General features: G+C 38.0%; 1 protein-coding gene across 1 annotated transcript in view; it reads right to left on the bottom strand.

Annotated features, from left to right (window-relative positions):
• The window catches only part of LOC136267678 (extracellular matrix organizing protein FRAS1-like), a 32,463-nt gene that overhangs the window by 12,077 nt on the left and 69 nt on the right, over window positions 1-20,317 (bottom strand). The window contains exons 2-7 of the mRNA XM_066062826.1: window positions 20,185-20,268; window positions 19,866-20,072; window positions 12,664-12,801; window positions 12,369-12,611; window positions 344-481; window positions 67-291 (exon numbers count right to left, since the gene is read on the bottom strand). Coding sequence (XP_065918898.1) covers window positions 67-291; window positions 344-481; window positions 12,369-12,611; window positions 12,664-12,801; window positions 19,866-20,072; window positions 20,185-20,268 — 1,035 coding nt within the window. The remainder of the gene's footprint in view (window positions 1-66; window positions 292-343; window positions 482-12,368; window positions 12,612-12,663; window positions 12,802-19,865; window positions 20,073-20,184; window positions 20,269-20,317) is intronic.

Genomic DNA, 20,317 nt, shown 5'->3' with positions numbered 1-20,317 from the left:
TGATAAATTGGTCTCCACTTTTAAAATTCCGATTATTGTTAAACACATACATAAGTATTTACTTACTATCAGTATCCAATATGAAAACTGTTGCTTGACCTCTACGTTTACTAACAGTGACCCTATTGGGTAGTGAGTTATTTATGATCAGTGAGTTATTTATGATCAGTGTGAACACTTCATCATCTTCCAATATATTATCATCATTTATTGAAACATCAAATGGAACACTGGCCACTCCAGCAGGAAATGTGACAGTGTATGGTCCAGAATCATAATCAATACCTCCTCCTGTAACATTATTACTACTATTAACAATTTGTGATGATGTTACTTTACTTACTAGTGGCAGTATTCTGAGTATCACTAACTTGTACGGTAATTTCAGTTGATGATGGGTTACTGAGAACTAGTACAGGTTGTGCTGGTCCATCATCTTCATTAACATTGTATGTTGACTGACTGAAGGTGATGGTGATAGCTATAGAGTTGTTTAAACAACAAAGTGTCATGCAGCACATGCAACAATGATGTAAACATACATACACCAGTGTATTACGATACAGTACCACCCAAGTGCAAAGTTGTTTCTCGCAAGTGCAAGATTAAATACTAAGGACGTGGCAGCCATTTCACTAGTGAGTTATTTAGCGGTACTGTATATCAAACACTTTAGCAGAACATATGCTGATTGCAATCTATTTGCACTGAAGAACTAGACTAGTGACCTAACCAAAATATTAACATTGGTTTGATTAATATTATTAGTGCTCTTGTTATACAGGCTTTCAGCAGCTTTCTTGCAGGTCAATAAGTCAACCCCTAATAAAGTACGAGAACTGATATTGCCATTGAACACAGAGGAAATTTTGGAAACCATGTTGTTTGGCTATTCTGAAGTTGTCTGTGGGTCAATGGTTTGGGAATTTTACTGTATTCAACTGAGTTTTAAGACTTAACGCCAAGTTTTTGGCTCCATGCTATTCTTGCAGATCCTTAGTAGAATGGTGATTAATCAACACTTAAAACTGTAACATATCAAGACACACGGTAGTGTGTCGTGCGGCCCAAGAAGCCGGCGTGCAACACCCGTGAGTATATTGACAGGAAGAAAGAAAACGCAATTTTCGCACCTCCGTAGCTCTGTGATGCCTTGATGAAACAAGACAATTTTTGCTGTGGACATTCCCTCCACCTTCAGCACTCCACATTCCAAATTTTAGCGAAATCACTTCAAGCATTCCCAAGATATGCGACTTCAAAAATTGGCTTAGTTTCTTCGTTTTTCTTCTTATTTTTCTTCCTCTTTTCGCACACTTACAAAAACTGCTATAAAATGCGAACGCAATATCCGATTACCTTGAAATTTGGCACACTGAAGGGGGGTATAACGGTGCATCACTGTACCAACTTTGGCTGGAATACGATAAACAGCAAAAGAGTTATGAGCGATTATTCACGAAAAATAACACCAATATGTTGTCACGCCTACAGGGTAAACCACGTATGGGAAGAAGCTGAAAATCGGTAGGTGAATAGGTTAACTATTGAACCTCAAACCTTTTGTGGTTTGAAAGAAATCGAGCTAAAAACCAGGAAGATACCACGAAAAAACCAACAGTGTGTAACAATTACGCAATCGAGATTAGCTAATAAAAAAACTACTACTTGCCACGCCTACCAGATAAACCGCTTGGGGCAATGCTTTGAAAATCGCTGTATAGATGGAGCAATCATCTTAGAAAGGCTCTTCAATGGCGTAGAAGAATCAGACTTAAAGCCACGGAGTTATAACACGAAATCCAACTTGGTGCAGCAAGTGCGAGATCGAGATACTCTAATAGAGCAGTCACCCTAATAGAGCAGTCACCCTGAAGAGAATTCAAGAGATCAGCAAGAAACAAGTAACCTGTATAGAGATCAGCTACAAACAAGTCACCCTGTAGAGAGGTTAGCTACAAACAATTCACCCTGTAGAGAGATCAGCTAAAAGAAGTTACCTTGTAGGGAGTTCATGCAACTATGGAAAGAGATAGTTTGGCTAGAAGAAATCACCTTGTAGAGTTCAGCTACAAAGAAACTACCATGTAGAGAGTTCAGTTACAAACAAATCGCCCTGTAGAGAGATCAATAGAAAAAATTACCTTGTAGATAGTTCAGCTACAAAGAAACTATCATGTAGAGAGTTCAGCTACAAACAAATCTCCCTGTAGAGAGATCAGCTAGAAGAAGTTTCCTTGTAGAGGGTTCAGCTACAAACAAATCACGCTGTAGAAAAATCAGCTAGAAGAAGTCACCTTGTAGAGACTTCAGTTACAAAGAAACCATTATGTAGAGAGTTCAGCTACAAACTAGTGACCTTGTAGAGACATCAGCTAAAAGAAGTTACCTTATAGAGAGATCAGCTACAGAGAAACCATCATGTAGAGAGTTCAGCTGCAAACAAATCTCCCTGTAGAGAGATCAGCTATATAGAAGAAGTTTCCTTGTAGAGAATTCAGCTACAAACAAATCACCTAGTAGAAAGATCAGCTTGAAGAAGTTACCTTGTGGAGAGTTCAGCTACAAAGAAACCATCATGTAGAGAGTTCAGCTACAAACAAAACTCTCTGTAGAGAGATCAGCTAGAAGAAATTACCTTGTAGAGAGTTCAGCTACAAAGAAACCACCATGTAGAGAGTTCAGCTGCAAAGCAATCACCTGTAGAGAGTTTGGCTACAAACAAATCTCTTTGTAGAGAGATCAACTAGAAGAAGTTTCCTTGTAGAGAGTTCAGCTACAAACAAATCACCATGTAGAAAGATCATCTAGAAGCAGTTACCTTGTAGATAGTTCAGCTACAAACAAATCACCCTATAGAGAGATCAGCTAGAAAAAGTTACCTTGTAGATTATTCAGCTACAAACAATTCACCCTGTAGAGAGAGCAGCAAGAAGAAGTCACCTTGTAGAGTGTTCAGTTACAAAGAAACTACCATGGAGAGTTCTGTAATAAATATATGTATTATATATATATATATCTAATCCAAAACAGCCAAGCTGTAAAAAAAGTGTGCGGCCCTCAGAAAGGCTATGGTGAAAAAAGATGTGAAATCCAAGGTGGCGGCCAAGAAATGGCTGTGATGGTAGGTTAATGGTAAAAATTTTAATAACGACAATTCAGGTGAATTTTTGTGCCGCTTCACAAAATTTACCTAAATTGTCATTATTAAAATTTTTACCATTAACCTACCATCACAGCCATTTCTTGGCCGCCACCTTGGATTTCACATCTTTTTTCACCATAGCCTTTCTGAGGGCCGCACACTTTTTTTACAGCTTGGCTGTTTTGGATTAGATTTCATTTCTTTTTGTATTATATACCCCAAAGCCGGCCTATGGCCAGCTTTGGGACTTTTATAACCTATGTTTTTTTCTTTACTACAGGAAGAAGAAAAGATGAAGTAGATGTACTTTAAATATTTTATTAGTAAATGTACAAATTATATTATACTGTATAATACATATGTGACCGGATTTGCGAAAAGGGGTCTTCCACACACATCCAATTTACCAACTTTGACAATTGATAACTTCAGATTGGAAAGAGCTATTGCCTTGAATTATGGACAGTGGTGAGCACCACTATAGCTGAGTACGTGGTGAAATGTTCAGGTTAATATGTTACTTGAACACTGAGTTATGGTCTCCAACGTTTACGGAATTGGATGTGTGTGGAAGACCCCTTTTCGCAAATCCGGTCACATAATATTATATTGATTACAGAAATCTCCATGGTGGTTTCTTTGTAACTGAACACTCTACAAGGTGACTTCTTCTAATTGCTCTCTCTACAGGGTGAATTGTTTGTAGCTGAACGATCTACAAGGTAACTTCTTCTAGCTGATCTCTCTACAGGGTGATGTGTTTGTAGCTGAATTCTGTATAGGTGATTTGTTTGCAGCTGAGCTCTTTACAGAATGGTTTCTTTGTAGCTGAACTCTCTAAAAGGTAACTTCTTCTAACTGATCTTTCTACAGGGAAATTTGTTTCTGGCAGAATTTTCTACAGGGTGATTTCTTTGCAGCTGAACTCTCTACATGGTGGTTTCTTTGTAGCTGAACTCTCTACAAGGTAATTTCTTCTAGCTGATCTCTCTACAGGGAGATTTGTTTGTAGCTGAACTATCTACAAGGTAACTTCTTATAGCTGATCTCTCTACAGGGTGATTTGTTCGTATTTGAATTCTGTACAGGTGATTTGTTTGCAGTTGAGCTCTTTACAAAATGGTTTCTTTGTAGCTGAACTTTCTCCAAGGTAACTTCTTCTAACTGATCTTTCTACAGGGTGATTTGTTTGTAGCTGAATTATCTACAAGGTAATTTCTTCTAGCTGATCTCTCCACAGGATGATTTGTTTGTAGCTGAATTCTGTACAAGTGATTTGTTTGCAGCTGAGCTCTTTACAGAATGGTTTCTTTGTAGCTGAACTCTCTACAGGGTGATTTGTTTGTAGCTGAAATCCCTACAAGGTAACTTCTTCTAGCTGATCTTTCTACAGGGCGATTTGTTTGTAGCTGAGTTCTCTACAGGGTGTTTGTTTGCAGCTGAATTCTCTACATGGTGGTTTCTTTATAGCTGAACTCTCTACAAGGTGACTTCTTCTAGCTGATCTCTCTACATGGTGATTTGTTTGTAGCTGAACTCTCTACAAGGCGATACTTCTAGGTGATCTCTCTACAGGATTCCTTGTTTCTAACTGAACTCTCAACAGGGTGATCTGCTCATAGCTGAACTTGCTACTGGGTGATTTGTTTGCAGCTGAACTCTCTAAATGGTGGTTTCTTTGTAGCTGAACTCTCTACAACGTGACTTCTTCTAGCTGAACTCTCTACAAGGTGACTTGTTTCTAGCTGATTTCTCTACAGGGTGACTTGTTTCTAGCTGAACTCTCTACAGGTGATTTGTTTGTAGCTGAACTCTCTACATGGTTGTTTCGTTGTAGCTGAACTCTCTACAAGGTAACTTCTTCTAGCTGATCTTTTTACACTGCATATTTGTTTGTAGCTGAGTTCTCTACAAGGTGATTTGTTTCCAGCTGAACTCTCTACATGGGAGTTTCATTGTAGCTGAACTCTCTACAATGTGACTTCTTCTAGCTGAACTCTCTACAGGGTGACTTGTTTCTAGCTGAACTCTCTATAGGTGATTTGTTTGCAGCTGAGCTCTCTACATGGTGGTTTCTTTGTAGCTGAACTCTCTACAAGGTAACTTCTTCTAGCCGATCTTTCTACAAGGTGATTGAGTTTTTTGCAGCTGAACTCTTTACATGGTGGTTGCTTTGTAGCTGAACTCTCTAAAAGGTGACTTCTTCTAGCTGAACTCTCTACAGGATGATTTGTTTGCAGCTGAACTCTCTGCGTGGTAGTTTCTTTGTAGCTGAACTCTCTACAATGTGACTTCTTCTAGCTGAACTCTCTACAGGGTGTCTTGTTTTTAGCTGATCTCTCTACAGGGTGACTTGTTTCTAGCTGAGCTCTCTATAGGTGATTTGTTTGCAGCTGAACTCTCTACATGGTGGTTTCTTTGTAGCTGAACTCTCTACAAGGTAACTTCTTCTAGCTGATCTTTCTAAAGGGTGATTTGTTTGTAGCTGAATTCTCTACAGGGTGATTTATTTGCAGCTTAACTCTCTACAAGGTGACTTCTTCTAGCTGAACTCTCAACAGAGTGATTGATTTTTTTGCAGCTGAACTCTCTACATGGTGGTTTCTTTGTAACTGAACTCTCTACAGGGTGATTTGTTTGTAGCTGAACTCTCTACAGGGTGATCTGTTCATAGCTGAACTCCCTATAAGGTAACTTCTTCTAGCTAATCTTTCTACAGGGTGATTTGTTTGTAGCTGAGTTCTCTACAGGGTGATTTGTTTGCAGCTGAACTCTACATGGTAGTTTCTTTGTAGCTCTACAATGTGACTTCTTCTAGCTGAACTCTCTACAAGGTGACTTGTTTCTAGCTGATCTCTCTACAGGGTGACTTGTTTCTAGCTAAACTCTCTACAGGTGATTTGTTTGCAGCTGAACTCTCTACATGGTTTATTTCTTTGTAACTGAACTCCCTGCAAGGTGACTTCTACTAGCTGATCTCTCTACAGGGAGATTTGTTTGTAGCTTAACTCTCTACAGGTGATTTGTTTGCAGCTGAACTCTCTACATGATGGTTTTTTTGTAGCTGAACTCTCTACAAGGTAATTTCTTCTAGCTGATCTCTCTACAGGCCGATTTGTTTGTAGCTGAACTCTCTACATGATGGTTTCTTTGTAGCTGAACTCTCTACAAGGTGATTTCTTCTATAGCTGATCTTTCTACAGGGTGATTTGTTTGTAGTTGAACTCTCTACATGATAGTTTCTTTGTAGCTGAACTCTCTACAAGGTGATTTCTTCTATAGCTGATCTTTCTACAGGGTGATTTGTTTGTACCTGAACTATCTACATGATGGTTTCTTTGTAGCTGAACTCTCTACAAGGTAACTTCTTCTAGCTGATCTCTCTACAGGACAATTTGTTTGTACCTGAACTCTCACATGATTGCTTCTTTGAAGCTGAACTCTCTACAAGGTGATTTCTTCTAGCTGATCTTTCTACAGGGTGATTTGTTTGTAGCAGAACTCTCTACAAGGAAACTTCTTCTAGCTGATCTCTCTACAGGGAGATTTGTTTGTAGCTGAACTCTCTACACATGATTTGTTTGCGGCTGAATTCTCTACATGATGGTTTCTTTGTAGCTGAACTCTCTACAAGGTAACTTCTTCTAGCTGATCTCTTTACAGGGTGAATTGTTTGTAGCTGAACGATCTACAAGGTAACTTCTTCTAACTGATCTCTCTACAGGGTGATTTGTCTGTAGCTGAACTATCTACAAGGAAACCTCTTTTAACTGAGCTCTGTACAGGGTGAATTGTTTGTAGCTGAACTATCTACAAGGTAACTTCTTCTAGCTGATCTCTCTACAGGATGATTTGTTTGTAGCTGAACTATCTACAAGGTAACTTCTTCTAGCTGATCTTTCTACAGGGTGATTTGTTTGTAGCTGAATTCTGTATAGGTGATTTGTTTGCAGCTGAGCTCTTTACAGAATGGTTTCTTTGTAGCTGAACTCTCTACAAAGTAACTTCTTCTAGCTGATGTATCTACAGGGTCACTAGTTTGTAGCTGAATTCTCTACATGGTGGTTTCTTTGTAACTGAACTATCTATAAGGTGACATCTTCTAGCTGATCTTTCAACAGGGTGATTTGTTTGTAACTGAACTCTCTACAAGAAAACTTCTTCTAACTGATGTCTGAACAGGGTGAATTGTTTGTAGCTGAACTCTCTACAGGGTGATTTGTTTGTAGCTGATCTCTATACAGGTTACTTATTTCTAACTGATCTCTTGAATTCTGTTCAGGGTGACTGCTCTATTAGGATGACTACTCTATTAGAGTATCTCGATCTCGCACTTGCTACACCAAGTTGGATTTCGTGTTATAACTCCGTGGCTTTAAGTCTGATTTTTCTACACCATTGAAGAGCCTTTCTAAGATGATAACTCCATCTGTACAGCGATTTTCAAAGCATTACCCCAAGTGGTTTATCTGGTAGGCGTGGCAAGCATAATAATAATAATAATAATAAAATAAAAAATTTGCTAATCTCGATTGCATAATTGTTACACATTGTTGATTTTTTCGCTGTATCTTCCTGGTTTTTAGCTCGATTTCTTTCAAACCACAAAAGGTTTGAGGTTCAATAGTTAACCTATTCACCCACCGATTTTCAGCTTCTTCCCATACGCGGTTTACCCTGTAGGCGTGACAACATATTGGTGTTATTTTTCGTGCATAATCGCTCATAACTCTTTGCCTGTTTATGGTATTCCAGCCAAAGTTGGTACAGAAATGCGCCTTTATACCCCCCCCCCCCTTCTGTGTGCCAAATTTCAAGGCAATCGGATAACGCGTTTGCGTTTTATAGCAGTTTTTGTAAGTGTGCGAAAAGAGGAAGAAAAATAAGAAGAAGAAAAAAAAACAAAGAAACTAAGCCAATTTTTGAAGTCGCATATCTCAGGAATGCCTGAAGCGATTTCGCTCAAATTTGGAATGTGGAGTACTGAAGTTGGAGGGAATGTACACAGCAAAATTTGTCTTGTTTCATATAGGCAGCACAGAGCTACGGAGGTGCGAAAATTGCGTTTTCTTTCTTCCTGTCAATATACTCACGGGGTTGCGCGCCGGCTTCTTGGGCCGCACGACACACTACCGTGTGTCTTGATATATATATATATATATATATATATATATATATATATAATTTGTACATTTACTGATAAAATCAGAAATATTTAAAGTACATCTGCTTCATCTTTTCTTCTTCCTGTGGTAAAGAAAAAAAGACAGGTTAAATAAGTCCCAAAGCCACTATGGCCGGCTTTGGGGTATAGAAATACAAAAAGAAATGAAATCTAATCCAAAACAGCCAAGCTGTAAAATAACAGTGCGGCCCTCAAAAAGGCTATGGTGAAAAAAGATGTGAAATCCAAGGTGGCGGCCAAGAAATGGCTGTGATGGTATACAGATTAATGGTAACAATTTTAATAACGCCAATTTAGGTGAATTTTTTGCCAAGACCAAGTGGCACAAAAATTCACCCGAATTGTCGTTATTAAAATTATTACCATTAATCTACCATCACAGCCATTTCTTGGCCGCCACCTTGGATTTCACATCTTTTTTCACCATAGCCTTTTTGAGGGCCGCACTCTTTTTTTACAGCTTGGCTGTTTTGGATTAGATTTCACTTCTTTTTGTATTTATATACTCCGAAGCCGGCCTACTGCCAGCTTTGGGACCTTTTAAACTTTAAACATATCATAATATTAAACATATCAGACATGGGACAGATAAGTGTGTATTTTACGGGAGCCAAGAAAATGCTGCTTTCACACATTTGTAGCTCTATAGTGCCTGAACAGAAATTAACCAATTTTGCTATGGAAACTCCCTCAGGATAGGGAACCTCCTATTCCAAATTTGAGTTAAATTCGCCCAGCCATCACTGAGATATGCGTCTTCAAAGTTCGTCTTATTTTGTTCGTGTTTTTTGTTTCTTTTCCCTCCACTCGCAATAACTCGCACATGCTTTAGTCCATTGACTTCAAATTTGGAAGGCAGTAAATGCACCATGCAGCACAATTACAGCCAAATTTTCATAGAGATTGAACTAAGCACAACGGAATTATGTGCGATTTAAAAAATTTCAAAAGCAATTTGTTGTCACGCCTACAGGGTAATCCGCTTGATGGAATAACTTGAAAATCAGTCTATACATGAAATTATCGTAGTGCAAACCTTCTGTGGTTTGATAGTATTTAGAGTATTAGCTTAAGAGATATAAAGCAAAATCAAACATGTGAAAAAGCATGATCGAGATACTCTAATAGAACAGTCACTGAAAAGTAAAAAAAAAAAAAACCTGCACAAAAAACATTGAATAAATTTCTCCAGGTTTCAAACTAGGGACCTCCACATCTATACAACCAAGCCCTTACTACTCTGCCACTGCTGTCAGTTGCTCACGTCACTTAATTTCTACCTTATAAATGAAATTTCCGGTTTAGTACACTAGAATAATAACTCGTAGATCTATCAGTGAAATTCTAGAACATCCTATATGCACTGTATTGAAGTGCTCAGAAAAAAATGCGTGCTCTATTAGAGTAGCTACTACAAAAATTAATTATGAAAATAGTTTATCGTGTGGCCAAGTACAGCAGGTGAGGGCAGGCGACATACTCGTTTTACAGAACCAAGAAAATGCCGTTTTCATGTATCCGTAGCTCGATAGTGCTTGAACAGTAATTAATCATTTTTACTGTGGAAATTTCCTCAGGGTATATAGGATATCTCCCATGGGTCCAATCTTCCCAGCTATCTTCGCGCCTTCAAATTCAGTTCTTCATAGCTACACAGTCTTCGACGATTCCTGGAGGGGGAAAAAGTTCAAGGTGAGTTAGCTAAAAGGAAGTGTCAGGGCCAACCATAGGCTGGCTTTGGAATTTGCAATTACTAAAAGAAGTGATATCTGCATAAATAAAAACAGCCAAACTGTGAAAAATGGTGTGGTCTTAAAATACTTGGGCTAAAAAAAGTTGTGATGTCAAAAGTGGTGGCCAAGAAATGGCTGCAATGATGTAAATGCTAATACATTTTAATAATGGCTGTGTGCATTGTTAAAATTTATTAACATTGCAGCCATTTCTTGACTGCCACTTTTGATTTCACAACTTTTTTAACCCAGGCATTTTAAGGCAGCACCATTTTCCACACAGCTTGGCCATTTTTGTGCGGATAGATTTTATGTATATCTGTAACTACTGCTTGTTTACACATATTATATTACTAAAACCAATATCGATACGCAAAAACAAAATAGCCAATAACCAATAGTCGATGTACAACTCTATTCGGTAATACATACTGTTTGATAATAGGCAACTTACGATAGATGGACTGTACAAACACAGGTATGTTAGCTGGTATAACATGACAGTATAAGTGTAACAAAAATACAGTGAAATGTGTCTATTTTAGAGGGTTTGCAAGAATACAACTAAAGATATTTTGTTATATATTACAAATCTATTGAGAGATGCATAATCCAGGATTAATAATGTGACCTGGTCTGTGAAAACTGGTCTTATCACTTATTTAAAGTGATGAGAAATAACGGTTTTAAGTATTTAGTGCATTGTAGCTCACCAATGTTTGAAGTTATGTATACCAAATATTTTCACATGTTTTACACAAATTCCTCACCTTCCACAGTATCCACTGTACAAGTACCTAACAGCTAAGTTTACCACCATTTTAAAATAGTTTTTAAACTGCAGTTGAGAGCTTGAGAAGGGGTGGGTGGTGGAAGAAGAAGGGCAAATGGAGAATGGCAAATGGAGAAGGGCAAATGGAGAAGGGCAAACGGCTGTTTTTTAAAAAGGTGTACGGGTGAATTAGGCAAAGTTATGGGCCATTTAGGTCTCAAAGTTTGCTAAATTTACAAAGAAATTTACAACACACATCTTTATTCAACACTACAGACCACGTAGCTGTACAGCCACAAACATCCATCCCCGGACTAACCAGAGCCTCACACTGTAAGTACAGATAACCACTGTGCTTGGGAAAAGCACTCAGTAAAAGCACACCACTCAAGTCATAGCTGATTTTGGTGGTACAATTTTTGATAGTTTATTTATGTAGCTTTGTGTTCTTGGTAAAACATCAATTCTTCTTATAAAACCAGTTTTCCTAGATCCAGTCACATATTGTGAAACCATCCCTATGTATAAATAATTCACAGTAGTGGCCACGTGTCTTTTAATTGTGGGCATGCACTTTGTAGTTTCTTGGTCACACGACTCACTACCATGAGTCTTGATAGTAGCATGTATAGCCACAAAATAGTTGTGGCTTTCTTGGTTATAATTGTGAGGCTTGAAGTATAAATTCCTAAGGGTTCCTGAGTTAGATTTTGCAGACCATAGAAAAGCTCCTTCGGCTTACATACATACAGACTATGTGTATTCCAACACATTTTTATGAAAAGAATTTGCTTTTACCTTGTAGGATGCCTTGACATAGAATCTTTTATATGTCATATGTCAGGGAGATTTATGTTACGACATAAGCAATTCTTAGTTTTACAACACATTTTACTTATGAAATGATTTATGTCTGCAAAATATCAACTTAAATATTGGTGATATCTTAACAGCTATGGCATTAACAACAACACTGCTCATACTTATTCGTATTTTCTCCTACCATCAAGTATTTATTACATTATAATGAATGACAAAAGTGTGCATTATTAAGAAATACCTGTCACGACTTAAAGAAACCTATGTAATGGAACTTTACAATTATCACAACATGTTGTATATCACAACTATTTATTGTTGCATATCTACTACTTTGTACTGGGTGGATAAAAAGCATGTGCTTAGTGATAATTATGGACCACGCAATTTTGTGAAAATTTGGGTGTTTATACCAGCCAGTAGAGCAGCCACTTGGACTTGCTCATGACATTACAAATTTTTGCAATTGATTTTGTCCTATTTGCAATAGGCACTATTGTATAGCCATATTTGCAGTAAGTTTTGTCATGATTGTTAGTTCTATGGGCCAGAAACTATAAGTGTGCACTACACATTTGAGGTAAACAGTAAAAACTTTTGTAAATGTGATTGATACCATTACCATGCATACACACACAACCCTTAATGTGATAAATTGGTCTTCACTTTTAAAATTCCGATTATTGTTAAACACATACATAAGTATTTACTTACTATCAGTATCCAATATGGAAACTGTTGCTTGACCTCTACGTTTACTAACAGTGACCCTATTGGGTAGTGAGTTATTTATGATCAGTGAGTTATTTATGATCAGTGAGTTATTTATGATCAGTGCGAACACTTCATCATCTTCCAATATATTATCATCATTTATTGAAACATCAAATGGAACACTGGCCACTCCAGCAGGAAATGTGACAGTGTATGGTCCAGAATCATAATCAATACCTCCTCCTGTAACATTATTACTACTATTAACAATTTGTGATGATGTTACTTTACTTACTAGTGGCAGTATTCTGAGTATCACTAACTTGTACGGTAATATCAGTTGATGATGGGTTACTGAGAACTAGTACAGGTTGTGCTGGTCCATCATCTTCATTAACATTGTATGTTGACTGACTGAAGGTGATGGTGATAGCTATAGAATTGTTTAAATAACACAGTGTCATGCAGCACATGCAACAATGATGTACACATACATACGCCAGTGTATTACGATACAGTACCACCCAAGTGCAAAGTTGTTTCTCGCAAGTGCAAGATTAAATACTCACTAATTAAAGGACGTGGCAGCCATTTCGCTAGTGAGTTATTTAGCGGTACTGTATATCAAACACTTTAGCAGAACATATGCTGATTGCAATCTATTTGCACTGAAGAACTAGACTGGTGACCTAACCAAAATACTAGCATTGGTTTGATTAATATTATTAGTGCTCTTGCTACACAGGCTTTCAGCAGCTTTCTTGCAGGTCAATAAGTCAACCCCTAATAAAGTATGAGAACTGAAATTGCCATTGAACACAGAGGAAATTTTAGAAACCATGTTGTTTGGCTATTCTGAAGTTGTCTGTGGGTCAATGGTTTGGGATTTTTACTGTATTCAACTGAGTTTTAAGACTTAATGCCAAGTTTTTGGCTCCATGCTATTCTTGCAGATCCTTAGTAGAATGGTGATTAATCAACACTTAAAACTGTAACATATTTGTATTTACACTATACAACTAATTTTGTCAAGTTGGTACACACTGGCATTAGTAACATCAAGACACACGGTAGTGTGTCGTGCGGCCCAAGAAGCCGTGCGCAACACCCGTGAGTATATTGACAGGAAGAAAGAAAATGCAATTTTTGCACCTCCGTAGCTCTGTGCTGCCTTGATAAAACAAGACGATTTTTGCTGTGGACACTCCCTCCAACTTCAGCACTCCACAGTCCAAATTTGAGCAAAATTGCTTCAAGCGTTCCTGAGATATGCGACTTCAAAAATTGGCTTAGTTTCTTCGTTTTTTCTTATTTTTCTTCCTCTTTTCGCACACTTACAAAAAGATTGCCTTGAAATTTGGCACACAGAAGGGAGGTATAAAGTCGCATCTCGGTACCAACTTTGACGGGAATACGATAAACAGGCAAAGAGTTATGAGCGATTATTCACGAAAAATAACACCAATATGTTGTCACGCCTACATGGTAAACCGCGTATGGGAAGAAGCTGAAAATCGGCGGGTGAATAGGTTAACTATTAAACCTCAAACCTTTTGTGGTTTGAAAGGAATCGAGCTAAAACCCAGGGAGATACAATGAAAAAACCAACAGTGTGTAACAATTACACAATCGAGATTAGCTAATAAAAAACGACTGTTTGCCACGCCTACCAGATAAACCGCTTGGGCTAATGCTTTGAAAATTACTGTACAGATGGAGTAATCATCTTAGAAAAGCTCTTCAATGGTGTAGAAGAATCAGACTTAAAGCCACGAAGTTATAACACGAAATCCAACTTGGTGTAGCAAGTGCGAGATCGAGATACTCTAATAGAGCAGTCATCCTAATAGAGCAGTCACCCTGAAGAGAATTCAAGAGATCAGCTAGAAACAAGTAACCTGTATAGAGATCAGCTACAAACAAGTCACCCTGTAGAGAGATCAGCTACATACAATTCACCCTGTAGAGAGATCAGCTAGAAGTAGGGAGTTCATGCAACTATGGAAAGAGATAGTTCAGCAAGAAGAAATCACCTTCTAGAGTTCAGCTACAAAGAAACCACCAGGTAGAGAGTTCAGCTACAAAGAAACCATTCTGTAAAGAGCTCAGCTGCAAACAAATCACCTGTACAGAATTCAGTTACAAACAAATCACCCTGTAGAAAGATCAGCTAGAAGAAGTTACCTTGTAGAGAGTTCAGTTACAAAGAGACCACCATGTAGAGAATTCAGCTACAAACAAATCGCCTGTAGAGATATCAATAGAAGAAGTTACCTTGCAGAGAGTTCAGCTACAAAGAAACCATCATGTAGAGAGATCAGCTACAAACAAATCTCCCTGTAGAGAGATCAGCCAGAGAAGAAGTTACCTTGTAGAGAGTTCAGTTAAAAAGAAACCATCATGTAGAGAGTTCAGTTGCAAACAAATCACCTGTACAGAATTCAGCTACAAACAAATCACCCTGTAGAAAGATCAGCTAGACGAAGTTACCTTGTAGAGAGTTCAGTTACAAAGAAACCACCATGTAGAGAATTCAGCTACAAACTAGTGACCCTGTAGAGACATCAGCTAGAAGAAGTTACCTTGTAGAGAGTTCAGCTGCAAACAAATCACCAATACAGAATTCAGCTACAAACAAATCACCCTGTAGAGAGATCAGCTAGAAGAAGTTATCTTGTAGATAGTTCAGCTACAAACAAATCACCCTGTAGAGAGATCAGCTAGAAGATGTTACCTTGTAGGTAGTTCAGCTGCAAACAAATCACACTGTAGAAAGATCAGCTAGAAGAAGTCACCTTGTAGAGAGTTCAGCTACAAACAAACCACCATGTAGAGAGTTCAGCTAGAAGAAGTCACCTTGTAGAGAGCTCAGCTACAAAGAAACCATTCTGTAAAGAGCTCAGCTGCAAATAAATCACCTATATACAGAATTCAGCTACCAACAAATAACCCTGTAGAGATATCCGCTAGAAGAAGTTATCTTGTAGATAGTTCAGCTACAAACAAATCACCCTGTAGAGAGATCAGCTAGAAGAAGTTACCTTGTAGAGAGTTCAGCTACAAAGAAACCATCATGTAGAGAGTTCAGCTGCAAACAAATCACCTGTAGAGAGTTCGGCTACAAACAAATCTCCCTGTAGAGAGATCAGCTAGAAGAAGTTTCCTTGTAGAGAGTTCAGCTACAAACAAATCACCCTGTAGAAAGATCAGCTAGAAGAAGTCACCTTGTAGAGAGTTCGGTTACAAAGAAACCACCATGTAGAGAGTTCAGCTATAAACTAGTGACCCTGTAGAGACATCAGCTAGAAGGAGTTACCTTGTAGAGAGTTCAGCTACAAAGAAACCATTCTGTAAAGAACTCAGCTGCAAACAAATCACCCGTACAGAATTCAGCTACAAACAAATCACCCTGTAGAAAGATCAGCTAGAAGAAGTTACCTTGTAGAGAGTTCAGTTACAAAGAAACCACCATGTAGAGAATTCAGCTACAAACAAATCACCCTGTAGAGAGATCAGCTAGAAGAAGTCATCTTGTAGAGAGTTCAGCTACAAACAAACCACCATGTAGAGAGTTCAGCTAGAAGAAGTTACCTTGTAGAGAGTTCAGCTACAAACAAATCACCCTGTAGAAAGATCAGCTAGAAGAAGTCATCTTGTAGAGAATTCAGCTACAAACAAACCACCATGTAGAGAGTTCAGCTACAAAGAAACCATTCTGTAAAGAGCTCAGCTGCAAATAAATCACCTGTACAGAATTCAGCTACAAACAAATCACCCTGTAGAAAGATCAGCTAGAAGACATTACCTTGTAGAGAGTTCAGTTACAAAGAAACCACCATGTAGAGAATTCAGCTACAAACAAATCACCCTGTAGAAAGATCAGCTAGAAGAAATTACCTTGTAGAGAGCTCAGCTACAAAGAAACCACCATGTAGAGAGTTCAGCTGCAAAGAAATCACCCTGTAGAAAATTCAGCCACAAGCAAATTGCCATGTAGAAAGATCAGTTAGAAGAATTTACCTCGTAGAGAGTTCAGCTACAAAGAAACTATTCTGTAAAGAGCTCAGCTGCAAACAAATCACCTGTACAGAATTTAGCTAAAAACAAATCACCGTGTAGAGAGATCAGCTAGAAGAAGTTATCTTGTAGATAGTTCAGCTACAAACAAATCACCCTGTAGAGAGATCAGCTAGAAGATGTTACCTTGTAGATAGTTCAGCTACAAACAAATCACCCTGTAGAAAGATCAGCTAGAAGAAGTCATCTTGTAGAGAGTTCAGCTACAAACAAACCACCATGTAGAGAGTTCAGCTAGAAGAAGTTACCTTGTAGAGAGTTCAGCTACAAAGAAACCATTCTGTAAAGAGCTCAGCTGCAAATAAATCACCTGTACAGAATTCAGCTACAAACAAATCACTCTGTAGAAAGATCAGCTAGAAGAAGTTACCTTGCAGAGAGTTCAGTTACAAAGAAACCACCATGTAGAGAATTCAGCTACAAACAAATCACCCTGTAGAGAGATCAGCTAGAAGAAATTACCATGTGGAGAGCTCAGCTACGAAGAAACCACCATGTAGAGAGTTCAGCTGCAAAGATATCACCCTGTAGAAAATTCAGCCTCAAGCAAATTGCCCTGTAGAAAGATGAAGTTACCTCGTAGAGAGTTCAGCTACAAAGAAACTATTCTGTAAAGAGCTCAGCTGCAAACAAATCACCTGTACAGAATTTAGCTACAAACAAATCACCCTGTAGAGAGATCAGCTAAAAGATGTTACCTTGTAGATAGTTCAGCTACAAAGAAACCACCATGTACAGAGTTCAGCTGCAAAGAAATCACCTGTACAGAATTTAGCTACAAACAAATCACCCTGTAGAAAGATCAGCTAGAAGAAATTACCTTGTAGAGAGTTCAGCTACAAAGAAACCACCATGTACAGAGTTCAGCTGCAAAGAAATCACCCTGTAAAAAATTCAGCCACAAACAAATTGCCCTGTAGAAAGATCAGTTAGAAGAAGTTACCTTGTAGAAAGTTCAGCTACAAAGAAACCATTCTGTAAAGAGCTCAGCTGCAAATAAATCACCTGTACAGAATTCAGCTACAAACAAATCACCCTGTAGAAAGATCAGCTAGAAGACATTACCTTGTAGAGAGTTCAGTTACAAAGAAACCACCATGTAGAGAATTCAGCTACAAACAAATCACCCTGTAGAAAGATCAGCTAGAAGAAATTACCTTGTAGAGAGCTCAGCTACAAAGAAACCACCATGTAGAGAGTTCAGCTGCAAAGAAATCACCCTGTAGAAAATTCAGCCACAAGCAAATTGCCATGTAGAAAGATCAGTTAGAAGAATTTACCTCGTAGAGAGTTCAGCTACAAAGAAACTATTCTGTAAAGAGCTCAGCTGCAAACAAATCACCTGTACAGAATTTAGCTAAAAACAAATCACCGTGTAGAGAGATCAGCTAGAAGAAGTTATCTTGTAGATAGTTCAGCTACAAACAAATCACCCTGTAGAGAGATCAGCTAGAAGATGTTACCTTGTAGATAGTTCAGCTACAAACAAATCACCCTGTAGAAAGATCAGCTAGAAGAAGTCATCTTGTAGAGAGTTCAGCTACAAACAAACCACCATGTAGAGAGTTCAGCTAGAAGAAGTTACCTTGTAGAGAGTTCAGCTACAAAGAAACCATTCTGTAAAGAGCTCAGCTGCAAATAAATCACCTGTACAGAATTCAGCTACAAACAAATCACTCTGTAGAAAGATCAGCTAGAAGAAGTTACCTTGCAGAGAGTTCAGTTACAAAGAAACCACCATGTAGAGAATTCAGCTACAAACAAATCACCCTGTAGAGAGATCAGCTAGAAGAAATTACCATGTGGAGAGCTCAGCTACGAAGAAACCACCATGTAGAGAGTTCAGCTGCAAAGATATCACCCTGTAGAAAATTCAGCCTCAAGCAAATTGCCCTGTAGAAAGATGAAGTTACCTCGTAGAGAGTTCAGCTACAAAGAAACTATTCTGTAAAGAGCTCAGCTGCAAACAAATCACCTGTACAGAATTTAGCTACAAACAAATCACCCTGTAGAGAGATCAGCTAAAAGATGTTACCTTGTAGATAGTTCAGCTACAAAGAAACCACCATGTACAGAGTTCAGCTGCAAAGAAATCACCTGTACAGAATTTAGCTACAAACAAATCACCCTGTAGAAAGATCAGCTAGAAGAAATTACCTTGTAGAGAGTTCAGCTACAAAGAAACCACCATGTACAGAGTTCAGCTGCAAAGAAATCACCCTGTAAAAAATTCAGCCACAAACAAATTGCCCTGTAGAAAGATCAGTTAGAAGAAGTTACCTTGTAGAAAGTTCAGCTACAAAGAAACCATTCTGTAAAGAGCTCAGCTGCAAACAAATCACCTGTACAGAATTCAGCTACAAACAAATCACCGTGTGGAAAGATCAGCTAGAAGAAGTTACCTTGTAGATAGTTTAGCTACAAACAAATCACCCTGTAGAGAGATCAGCTAGAAGAAGTTACCTTGTAGATCGTTCAGCTACAAACAATTCACCCTGTAGAGAGAGCAGCTAGAAGAAGTTACCTTGTAGAGTGTTCAGTTACAAAGAAACCACCATGGAGAGTTCTGTGATAAATATATGTATTATATATATGTGACCAGATATGCGAAAAGGTACCTTTTCCACACATTTTACATACTAGCAAACAAAATGATGTAACACCTGACTCCTTACACTGATTAACTTGCACTTAGTATGAAAATGTAGCCAAATACTGTAGCTACACTCATGGAAAAGTTCAGCAAATTATATGAAATGATCAAAATGTTTTGAAGCCTCACAGTTCACAAAATGGGTCAAATTTTGTGTGTGAAAAAAGTACCTTTTCGCAAATCCGGTCACATATATATAATTTGTACATTTACTGATAAAATCAGAAATATCTAAAGTACATCTGCTTCATCTTTTCTTCTTCCTGTGGCAAAGAAAAAAATTATAGGTTAAAAAAGTCCCAAAGCCGGCCATAGGGCGGCTTTGGGGTATGTAAATACAAAAAGAAGTGAAATCTAATCCAAAACAGCCAAGTTGTAAAAAAAAGTATGCGGCCCTCAAAAAGGCTATGGTGAAAAAAGATATGAAATCCAAGGTGGCGGCCAAGAAATGGTTGTGATGGTAGGTTAATGGTAAAAATTTTAATAACAACAATTCAGGTGAATCTTGTGCCAATTGACCAAGCGGCACCAAAATTCACCTGAATCGTCGTTATTAAAATTTTTACCATTAACCTACCATCACAGCCATTTCTTGGCCGCCACCTTGGATTTCACATCTTTTTTCACCATAGCCTTTTTGAGGGCGGCACACTTTTTTTACAGCTTGGCTGTTTTGGATTAGATACTAACTTAAAAGACTTTTGTGCTGTTCATTGACAAATTTATTACTAAAGGTCCACACAAAGTAATATATACATTTGGCTTACAATCATTATCCACTATTATCAGTGTAGATCGATCAGTATCACCTCGATTAACACCATCAGGTAATGAGCCACGCATTATAGTGAGAATAAAGTCCTCATCATCTTCCAATATATTATCATTATTTACTGGAACATAAAATGGAACACTGGTCACTCCAGCAGGAAATGTGACAATGTATGGTCCAGAACCATAATCAACACCTCCTCCTGTAACATTATTACTACTATTAACATTTTGTGATGATGTTACTTCACTCACTAGTGGCAGTATTCTGAGTATCTCTAACTTGTACAGTAATATTAGTTGATGATGGGTTACTGAGAACTAGTACAGGTTGTGCTGGTCCATCATCTTCATTAACATTGTATGTTGACTGGTTGAATGTGATAGTAATAGTAATATCTACATGTGAAAACGTCATGTACAGATAAAATGTAACTTGAATGATAAA

This window comes from Dysidea avara, chromosome 9 (assembly GCF_963678975.1).
Source record: "Dysidea avara chromosome 9, odDysAvar1.4, whole genome shotgun sequence".
NCBI lineage: Eukaryota > Metazoa > Porifera > Demospongiae > Dictyoceratida > Dysideidae > Dysidea > Dysidea avara.
This window is presented reverse-complemented; position numbering and strand designations above follow the sequence as displayed.